Raw genomic sequence first — 11,691 nt, forward strand, 5'->3', positions numbered from 1 at the left:
GCCAGAAGTTAGTACCTTAAAATATTAGGGTATTTAAGTATTATTTTAGGAGTTCCCATTGTGGCTAATCATGTTAAGAACCCAAGTAGTATCCATGAGGATGCGGGTTCAGTCCCTGGCCTTGCTCAGTGAGTTAAGGATCCACCCACCATTGCCACAAGCTGCAGAGTAGGTCATTGATGCAGCTCAGATCTGGCGTTGCTATGGTGTAGGCCAGTGGCTGTGGCTCCAATTTGACCCCTAGCCTGGGAACCTCCATATGCTGTGGGTGTGGCCCTAAAAAGACAAAATATGTATGTATTTATATAGGTAATATAAATATGTATATAAATATATTCTTTTAAAATGTGTTTTCTGTGTTTTATATCAAAACTTGGCTGTATGGTTCTGTTTTGCACTTAGTACAGTTAAAATCTTGTAAGGGTGTTCTCAGAAAGTGACCTATGTAAATAGAAGACCCACTTAACATAATCTACCCATATATAGCTTGTATCAACAGCAGCAACCAAAAAAACACCTCCTTTAAAATTCAGGGGAAACAATTACCAAAATTTGGTAATATATAAAACTTCAAAAGTTAAATAAAAATTTTACATGTAAGAAATTTTATTACCCACCATTTAGTTTAGCAAAATCCAAGTTACCTAAAAGCAGATTTTGTAAATGATACTTTCCTGCCCATTGACCATTTCTCTGTTCAATAGCACCTGAGTAGAGTGGAAAAAATAACTTAAAAACTAGTTACTTTGGCCCTTGGGAGGTGAATTTATGATGAATGGGATATTGAACTACAAATATTGCTTCTTATAGCCCATGGACTGAATGTTGCCTTGTAAATTAAAATTGTGTACAAAATTACAAGAGATTAAATTAAGTAGTTTAAAGTAATCATTCCTATAAAATGGATTTGTTTATAATAAATCATACCTTTAAGACAGATTAGTTGATTAAAAGTCATTAGTAATTGAGACTTCTCCAAAAAGATTCTGAATTAGTGAGGTATGTAATATATATAGTCAGATTTATATCCCCGTTCAGTTTTTGCAGGGATAACTTTGACCAGAATTTACTTCTTGGGGATTATGTTTGGAAATCTCTTTGCTGTTTTATCCCTCTTGCCTTGGCACTTTAAAAAATTTGTAAATCTTTAATATCTTTGTCAGTTGTGTGTTTAATTAGAATGTCATGATAACTACTAAGAAACAAAGTGGATTTCTTTTACATGCTTCCTTAAAAAAATATTTTAATTCCATTGATTTAAGGAAATTATTGATTATAAAATATTAATAATGGTTACCTGAACTTGGATATATTGCATTAGTAAATTTATAAGAATAATATCATTTTATATTTAATTTGATAAATTTCTTTTGAAAATAATTCCCTTGGGCCATTATTTTTTATATGAACAAATACATCAGAAATTGAAAACCAATGATGATTTTGCTCATAAATCTGTTTTCCAGCATTCATTTACTACATACATTGTCATCTGTTAGTTCTTTTCTTTATTTCATAATTTCAAAATTCAGCATTTTTATCTAATTTGACATTTTCATATTTTTAAAGGTCCCCAGGTGCATCCAATTTTTCAACTTTACCAAAGATCTCTCCTTCATCTCTATCAAATAATTATAACAACATCAACAACAGAAAGTAAGCACTGAATCTTAAAAACTCTTTGTTTAATTGATCGCCCTATTGTGGTTGCAAAAAAAATTTTTTGTATCTAAAATTTAGGATAAAAGTCTTAATGCTTTAAAATTTATTTTCTTTTAAATCACTGGTCAGTATCTAGGACCAGTTTCACAAGAAAGCAAGCCGAGATATAAACTTAATTGATTTAATATATATATACTATAATAATTTACTAAAAGAGAAATAAAACACTTTCAGAATTTTACATTTTAAACAGTAATTTTTAAAATGTATATTAGAAACCTGTTATAATTCAAATTTTTAGGAAGAATATAAACTTCAGATGTCATTTTAGAACTAAACATATAATATAGACAATATATTTTTTAAATGCATATCAGTGATTCCCAGCATACACAAATTTTTATGTTTATCAAATTTTTATGTTTATCAAAAATTTTTTTAATTTTATCAAAAAATTTTATGTTTATCAAAAAAACTTTAAAGAGTTTGGAGAAGTAATTCCCTTGCACTATCATGAATAATATTCAGAATCTTGGGATTTATAAAAATTGTGTTAACATGTGTACCATACTGTTAAAATAAAAAAGTTTGAAAGTTTCTTGGGATTCACTGTAACATCTGACATGAATGCATTACCTTGAAAATTGGCCTGTTTAATAAAAATAGATAAAAAGAAAACTTGAATTATTTGTAATTAGTCCAGTCAATTATGGGAAGAACATTAATCCAGAAATGATTGCCATCTTTTTACTTCTTGGATATATACATGGCAGTTTATGTATTAGGTTTATAGTGTTTATGTAGTTAAATATTTACACTACTTGTCCAGTTCATAAATGACATCTGATTTTTCCAAAGAGTAAATTTAAAAAGACTAAAAGTATTTGCGAAATAATCTTTTTAGAAATGCTATTAATTGAATTTATCAATTTAATAAATTTTCCCTTAAAATTCATATGGGGTGGTGGGGCTTGACAAAATGATTCTAGTTTTAACGTACATCTACATTATAAATATATTATAATAGCCAAAATAATTTTGGAAAGGAAAAACAATGAGAAATGATTAATCCTATTAAATATCACAACCTGTTAAAAAGATATAAGAGTTTAAACAGCATGGTACTAACTCAAGACTATACCTACAGATCATTGAAATAGAAAAGACACAGAAAGATACTTATATATATAAATAAAAGAATTTAATGTGATCAGAAGACATTGTAGACTAATGGAGAATGGGCAGATTATCCAGGAAAAGCTGTTGAAAAAGTTGGTTTGCCATTAAGAAATTCTCTTAAGGGGGAGTCTCTATAGTAGTTGCAGCTCGGATCTGGCATTGCTGAGGCTTTGGTGTAGGCCAGAGGCTACAGCTCTGATTCGACTTCTAGCCTGGGAACCTCCATATACTATGCCATGGGTGCGTCCCTAAAAAGTTCAGGGAAAAAAAAAAAAAAAAGAATTTCTCTTTAGGGAGTTCATTTGTAGCACAACAGGTTAGGTATCCAGCATTGTCACTGCAGCAACTTGGGTCACTGCTGTGGGGCAGGGACTTCCATATGCCACAGGCCTCCCCCCCCCCCCCAAAAAAGAATTTCTCTTTAAAACTTTAAATTTTTGTCAGGCAGATAAAAATTAAAAGGCAAATAAATGGACAAAAATTCTTGCTACAAATGACAAATGAAGGGCAAATATTCTTAATATACCAAGCTCATAAAAGTTAGTGAGAAATTTTTTAAGATGGAGAAGTGGATAAATGATACAGCTGGGCAATAAAAATTAAAGAATTAAACATTTTAAATGTTCACACTCACTACTAACTAGAAATACATAAATTAAAATCATAAAAAAAACTCCACTTCCTCTCACCTCAGTGTTATTGGGAATAAGTGAAGATAGCTGTTCTTGTAAGAATTCTGTATTGAGTGGTTGGAACATTAGTCCAGCTTTTCTAGGAAAAAGTTCGAAGAGTTTGCTGTATGTACCAAGATGATTTAAAACATTCTTTTATTTCGGTAATAACAAGATATGTGTACTATACTGTAATAGTGAAATACTGAAGACACTGAATATCTAAAATTGCAGTGTAATATGTTCTCTTCTATTTAAAAATGTATATCAACAGACTAAAAAGTGAAAAGAAATACCCTTCTATAATCTGGTTTGTATTTTACATGGTATCTTTTACCTTAATTCATCAAAAGTAATTTTCTCATAGGAGATAAAATATTATTTGTTTCAGCCAGTTACAGATGGCTCCCACATTTATGATAAAAGAATTTAGTTCTAGGTATAACATGTATTTGTAGTTAGTTATTCTTTGGAGCGATACGTTTTTTAACATTGTATTTAGTCTATGTTGAACATAGACTGTATTTTGACCAGTCATCTACTAGTATATATAATCTGCTGCTTCTGTTTTTGTCTTGTTTCTTTCTCATAGTAAAAGTACAATCAGGTCTCAAAATCTCTGACTGCAGAGAGTATTAAGAGAGAAATTACAGTGTTTTTTTTTTTTAAGTTTAGAACGTGGTTAGCTAATGATTCTACTCCTATGACTAAATTCTATTTTAAGCTGTTTATATTTTTCTATTTTAGACACTGAAATAGTCCTTTCCTATTAGGAAATTTTAATAGCAAATTTCTGCTGGTACCACCTTACTTAAAAGTAAAACTTAGCTTTTTCAGTAATAAACAAAATTTAAACATTTATAAAATGGAGAATTTTTTTTACTTTGAAAAATTTGAATTAATATCATCATATTTATCTAAACAGTTATTTCACATAAAATTTATTTCTTGACTTTCTCTTCAACTTGTGGAAATAAGTAGCTGCTTAAGACTTCAAATGAAAATGGATTAAGTATATTTTTGAAATTTCACATATGTGGAGATATCAAGTGTAAAGTATTAAAATCAGTAGTAATGACACAAGTTTATATAGCATTTATTTACAAATTCAAGACAGTTAAACATTAAGATATGAAGTTTTCAAGAAATAAGAATATTCGTTATAAAGGTAATAACAAAATGTACTTAGAATTATTTCATGTGTTTAATAAGGTTTTTATTAAAGACTGTTATTATGAAGAATCAGATGCCAGAATATTGCTTGTTTACCCTTATATAGTTATTTTATGTGTTAATCCATACAGTATTTGTTTGTCTCAATTATAATTTAAGTACATTTTTAATATGTGCCAAAATATTCCTCTTCCTACTCTCTGCGTTTTTCTTCTGTCCTGCTACATTTAGTTTGATATAATACTGCCTTTTAAAAATGTTTTTAGTATCTTTATTGTCTCAAGTCTTGTCTACATCAGAGCACATTCTATTTTTCTGTTAATTTAAAGTTCTTTTAATTTGAAATGGATATAACCCCCTGCAAGAGATTAAGAGATAAAAAGGAACTGGATTTTGGAGATTGCCAAGGCTAGCTAGTCATTTGGCTTTTGACAGGTTGCTTTTTGAAAGTACGATTTCATTAACTGCACAGTGAGTGTAATTATGACGATTAAAGTATAGATCTGTAGTGTTTATAATGTTAAATGTAAATGCTAATTGAAATCAATTTCAAATACACGTATTTAAGGGCTCAATTTCACTAAAAAATAATGTTATTTTTTTAATGTATCTTCATTTAAGATGATAGATTTGTAATGTAGAATTAATCTAGTATAGCATTAAAATTCCCATTAAAACTACTGGCAAATTTATTTTTGCAAAGTAGCATAACCTTATAGGATCAGGACTTGCTTATAATCTTTAGAGGAAAAAAATAGCAGAAACAGTCCTGATAGTAGAGGCTGTCTTTAGGGCCTAGGTTTCCATGTACTTTGTCAGAGTGTATAAAGAGCTGCTGGTTTTGGTATTTTCCATGACAGACTTTATTTGATTTAAAGGTCACATAAGCTGTGGATTATAAGTGACCACTCAAGATAGTATTAAAATATTTTTAATTTGTCAGTTTTCATTATTACCATTGAGCATCTGGACTGTCTCAATCTTCAGGCAAGGTTTATACTTATCCTGTCACTTAAACTAAAATATAGGTAATCCTTTAAGGTTTTCAGATCTTCAAAGGCAAAAGCAAACACTGCTTTTGCAAATAAGTTTTTTGTTCATTTCTTAGTAAATAGAAATCCCTATCCCAGCAAACTCCATCCTGTTGCCACAACCAAGAGTAGAGCTTCCAGCATTCATTTCTGTTATATGTGGGGAGAGAGAAAGCTCTGAATGTATACTTACAGAATAAGCATGTGAATGTGCTTTTAGTCTTCATTTGCATGGATGTCATTGTGGGTGTGAGAGTATGATGAGTAGCCCTTTGAGCATACTTTCCCTCTGTAATCTGACGTAAGTTTTAATTTTACATTCAGTATATAGGATTTTTGTGTGTGTGTGTGTGTGTGTGTCTTTTTAGGGTTGCATCCGTGGCATATGGAAGTTCCCAGGCTAAGGGTTGTATTGGAGCTGCAGCTGCCAGCCTATGCCACAGCCACAACAACATGGGATCCAAGCCGCATCTGCAACCTACACCACAGCTTGTGGCAAGGGATCAAACACACATCCTCAGTGATACTAGTTGGGTTCATTACCACTGAGCCACAGTGGCAACTCCAGATATTTTTTTAATGTGTTGAAAGTTTAGGTCTTGTGTTTTTGTAATATATAGCAGACCTTGATTTTAAGCACTCCTTAAAGGAATAAAAGAAAACAGGATTCAAACTTTTTGCTTCATGTCCTCAAAGTTAGATTCATGAATCAGTTCTTGAGGAGTTCCCGTCGTGGCTTAGTGGTTAATGAATCCAACTGGGAACCATGAGGTTGCAGGTTTGATCCCTGGCCTCGCTCAGTGGGTTAAGGATCCAGCATTGCCACGAGCTGTGGTGAAGGTTGAAGACGCAGCTCAGATCCCACATTGCTGTGGCTCTGGCGTAGGCTGGTGGCTACAGCTCCAATTCGACCCCTAGCCTGGGAACCTCCATATGCTGCAAGTGTGGCCCTAGGAAAGACAAAAAAAAAAAAAAGAAGAATCCAGTCATTAAATGAATATAGTTGCCTAGCACTTTGTTAGTTACTAGTTAATTTATAAAATAATATATGAATTATAAGGCTACTAATCTGCACAATCCAAAAGATACTTTTTTTTTTTTTTTTTAGTTTAAAGCAAGTAAATAGCTACAAGTCTGAATTGATCAAGGCTGCATGTCTTTGGGCCCTACTATTTTTGTTTAATTTGGGGGTAGACTGTTTTTTGAGTCTGAGAGTTGGTCTTTATTTGTGATTAAGGAGGGATGTGTTCTTAAAAATCCAAAAACATTAGTCAGTTAGCATTGTGTGTGTAATTTTTGGTTGATAGGGTTTTGTGTGTTTTACCTGTTGGTTTGTTGGAGTATTTGTGTGTCTATAAAAGACTTTGTTAGAATAGGGGGTAGTATAGTTCACTTAAACTGTTAAAATAGTAAAATGAGAATGTAGAAGCTACAATAGAAAGTATTTGAAATTGTAAAAACTGTTTTTTTTAAATAATACTGGGAAAAAATTATAGCCAGTTGAGATTGTCAGTTTCTGACGTATCATGTTCATTTGTAACACTGTATTCTTTCATATACATCATTATTTGCTTTTAGCAGATGATCTTGATTCTTGTTCAGGTTTGAATTAAAAATGATTGAAAATATGCTTTTGAATTATATGTGAAGCATCTGTCATAGGTATCATAACTTACTAAAAATTAAGGAGGAATCCATCCTTTTCCATAAATTTTTAAAAATTATACGTAAAAAGAAAGAGAGATCTAACTTATTGATTGACTTTTCTTAGTTTATTATAAAATTAACATGATTCTCTAAGGTTGAATATTATGTTGGGTTTTTTTTAAGATTAATACTTATTATACTCACGGTACAAATTATCTCAATATTATTTTTATCTTAAGTAAACTGCATTAATCTAACAAACTAGAAGAATAAAAAGCCAAATAATACTGGAATGTACTTGCTTAGAATCATTTTATTTTTGCATTCCTGATCACCCCAGGCTGTTTTCCACATTTGAATACTAGATTTTGCTGGTCTAGCATAGAATACTATAAATAGAATCTTCAGTGCATCACAACAGTGATGTCACAGAGGCCCTGGACATCTCTACTCTCACGTGTAACTGAAGCACAATTCTTTTCCTCTTTCTACAGTTCTCTATTATAGTAGCAGAGTGTAAAAGGGACATAAATGAGATGATTTATTGCTGCGGATGGTGTTTAAAATCAGAATGTTTTAAATTTGGTGGAACAGTGAAGAATGGAGCAAGCTATGAAGCTGCTCCAGTTAATCAAGGGTGGAAAGATATACTGTGGTTTGTATTGGTTGGTGTGGTATATGGTGCAGTAATTTTGTTGATTGAATGAGGAGTATATTAATTAGGGGGTTACTTTGGTTTAGGTTCACATTAAAAATACTTCCTATCTGAAATAGGTTTAAAGTATACTATTCATTATAACTGTATGATGATAGTTTTTTGTTTTCTTCCAGTGTGAAAAACTCAAATTATTGTCTCCCATCCTATACTGCTTATAAGAACTATGATTATTCAGAACCTGGAAGAAACAATGAACAGCCAGGCCTCTGTGGCCTTAGTAACTTGGGAAATACATGTTTCATGAATTCAGCTATTCAGGTAGGTCTTTTCAAAATGAAACTCATATGTTTTATGGAAATCAGTTACACAAAAGGAGTATAGTTGGGTTTTACAGGTCAAAAAATGAGTATTATATTTGTTTTGAGAGTTTCTGTTTTCATGGATCAATTTAAGCATACACATTTGACTCACTCATTCCAGTGCTGGTAGTAGAACACCCTTGGTTAGGTGGCATGTGATTAATTACCACATGGTAGAAGGTTAAATGTATAAATTCATGTAAAAATATAATTTCAAACAAAAAACCTAGGCTTTCTCAGAAGAAAAAAGCTAGTGAGATCTTTCCTTTACATGAAGTCTCTTGCTTTTTTTGGACATTGGTGAGAATGTTAGTAATTATTTTCATGGTCACCAATGTTCTCTTAAATAAAATTATTTTTAAATCTTTCTTTTCCACCTTAATGTGAAATCAGGGTTTTAAAAAGAAAATTTTGAGAACCTTTTATATACATATTTTAACACCTCACTCTCCTATAATGTTCTTTCAATTTGGGGATATAAGAGATCACTGCCCTTTTTTCCCCTTTGTCTCTCTCTGGAGTTTCCCTTTTCCTTCTGCTGTCTCTGTACCCTCTTCCAAATTAACTTGTAAAATATTTATGTCTTTGATTGATAATAAAGTAACAAGATCTGTATATATTTCACTGTCACTGTCACTATATATAAAATCAGAGCTGGTTATTTCATTCCCCTTTTATAAATAAAATTCTGTACTTCGAAAAGCTCAAAATTATGAAAGGGAACTCATCTGAGAAGAGCAAGCCACACATATTGTTATTCTGACAGATAACAAAGTAAAATGCTTGGGTGCTCAGCTTTCAGAGATAGGGACAGGACATATCTGTTGGACCACCCTACCTAATCACTTAAAAATCATCTTAGCACTATCTCTGGCAAATGTTTTATGTAAACTGTGTTTATTACATCAGTATCAGAAAACCTTTTCTCATACCACCAAGTCATAATTTTTATTAATATGACTTATCCTTGTGCTTAAATTGCTTACCCTTGCCTTACTGAAATTACTATGGATCTGAGCTTCATATCTTGAGGTCTTTGAGTTTTGCTTTTAATAGTCTAGTATAGAGAACCAATTTGACGCTTTTTTATAAGGATCAAGAATAGGATTTTTATAAGAATTTTAATAGCATAAGCATAAAAATTTTGAGTCTGTTAGAACAGTGGTTAGTGTCTATGCTAATCATTCATGAGAGGCTCTGGCTTCCATTCAGATTAAATTCCTTCTAAGGTAATATTACATTCTAGTTTCCTGTGCCTTTGTTATAGTCTTCTTAGTGTTTGCCTCCATAGAGTTAACTCAATGTCTCAAAAATGAGTTTCAAAGTAAAATCTTCTAATCAGCTATGTTGAGCTAGCTTTCGCGTTTGTTGAATTTTCTGGTGTATAGTTTAATGTATCAGAAACTTTGTTGTATTAGTTTTTGCTTCTGTTCAAAGCAATTTTATTATAATAAATTGATAGATCTAGTGCTTTTCTAATGCTTCTCTTTTAATATATTCACCTTTACATGTTTCATTTCAACTAAGATATAGCCATGAGGATAAGATTTAAGGTGATAGTTTATAATTTTCTGATAATATTCATAAAGTAAGAAAAAATTTAGTAAAAATTTCAGCAAAGTATTTTAGGCAGTGGATATTATTTTACATCTCTATCTTGGGAACTGTATTTTCTATAAAATATAACTAGTCAAGCTGGGGAAGAGAAAAAAATTGTTTTAATTTTTGCTCTTTTTCAACACTTTTAATCCAAATCCAGAATTAGAAAAACTGGTACTTTAGTTTTACTTTCTTAAAGCTTCCATGATTTTTAATTACTTTGGATATCAACTCTCAAGCTGAAAATTCACCATAAGAATGAATACAAAATGGTGGCAGTAGCCTGTATTATTGTGTTCCATGAACTTAGGTCCACAGATGAAAAAGATAAAAGATAGCTAATAGAGTAGATTTTTTTAGTGATTTTTTTTTTAGATAATATTACCTCAGTTACACCTTTTTTCAAGTTTCTTTGTAACTACTGTGAAAATGACACTATTCATGAATTTCAGAAGATATTATAAAGTAAAATTTCTACTGACAATTTGAATTTTAATATAATTTCTTTTATACAGCAGACCTAAAAATATGAGCGGGCATTAGCACATCAGGCAGTATAATTATTGATGTATCATTAAAAGTATGACTTGAAAGGCATACCTATTTTTTCCCTGTGGGAATGGGTTGTTCTAACTCATCAGTAGCCTTGAGATAATGAAATTGCTTGATTTCTTATGATTAAAAACTAAGCACCAATCTAATGCTTTTAGTGACTTAATATTATTATTATTCAATTTAATTATATTGGTATTCAGCATTTTCTCTCATTTAGTGATATGACTATTAAGTTTTCCTGATAATGTAGTTTCAGTTTATCAAGTTAACTTTTATTGAAGTTATCAAATATGAGATACCTCTGGACACACATCGTGATTCGTAAAAGTTATAGTCCTGATATTGTGATTTTCAAACATTTTACTGTTTAGCATGAAAATATTTTTTAAATTATTACTTCGAAAAGTTTAAATATATCCTCCATATTTAAACAGAGGGAGTAAAGTTGCTTTGGTGGTGTGAAGTGCCCAGAGTCCCATCTGCTTTCTTCTACATTCCTTAATGGCCCCAGAAACATTTTTACGGGATTCCAGAACTCTAAGGAACAGTTTAAAAACCATTTTCCAGCTAGAGAAAAGAAAAGAACACACTAAAAATTAACAGTGTAAATGAAAAACACATTTTTGAGTTACACTATTTGGATTGAAAACACGTCCTTGTCCTTTCTACCGATTAGCGGTGCTACCCTATATAAATTATTTCTGTAACTCATTTTTCTCCTCAGATGAGGATAATAATAGCACTCATAATTTAGGAGTTTGTGGGGATTAAGTGAGTTGATGAATTTAAAGCTCTTGGGCTAATTGACTGGCACATCATAAACAAATAGGTATTAGGTTGATACTATTTGGTCTCTTTTTAAATTGAAGGAATTAAGCAGAGTAACTGTGGGAAAATTCTACCACCCACAGTCCATGTATTTATTTATTCTCCTTTCCTGCAAGTCATATTCTTCTTTGGCTTGACCTAGTGAATGAAGAAAGAATTGAATGTACTTTTAATTCTTTTTCACTTAGTACTATTGCAATAATGGCATTTATCATCTGCTCCATTTCTGAGCTGTGTTAATTTAACTCTCCTAGGCAAACTGATAGGCAAGGGAAATAGCACCATAGAATTGATCATCAATAATGAAAATTCTCGAGTTCAGATTATCC

The 11,691-nt window shown here is 31.2% G+C and overlaps 1 protein-coding gene across 8 annotated transcripts in view; it reads left to right on the plus strand.

The window, feature by feature from the left end:
• USP15 (ubiquitin specific peptidase 15) overlaps positions 1-11,691 on the plus strand; it is a 118,170-nt gene that overhangs the window by 65,201 nt on the left and 41,278 nt on the right. For 5 of the 8 annotated variants that reach the window (XM_003481646.4, XM_021091919.1, XM_021091920.1 and 2 more), the window contains 2 exons: positions 1,570-1,656; positions 8,195-8,339. In XM_003481646.4, coding sequence (XP_003481694.1) covers positions 1,570-1,656; positions 8,195-8,339 — 232 coding nt within the window. The remainder of the gene's footprint in view (positions 1-1,569; positions 1,657-8,194; positions 8,340-11,691) is intronic. The other 3 variants (XR_002343998.1, XM_003126341.6, XM_021091917.1) reach the window with 1 other exon arrangement.

Source organism: Sus scrofa, chromosome 5 (assembly GCF_000003025.6).
Source record: "Sus scrofa isolate TJ Tabasco breed Duroc chromosome 5, Sscrofa11.1, whole genome shotgun sequence".
NCBI classification, from domain to species: Eukaryota; Metazoa; Chordata; class Mammalia; order Artiodactyla; family Suidae; genus Sus; species Sus scrofa.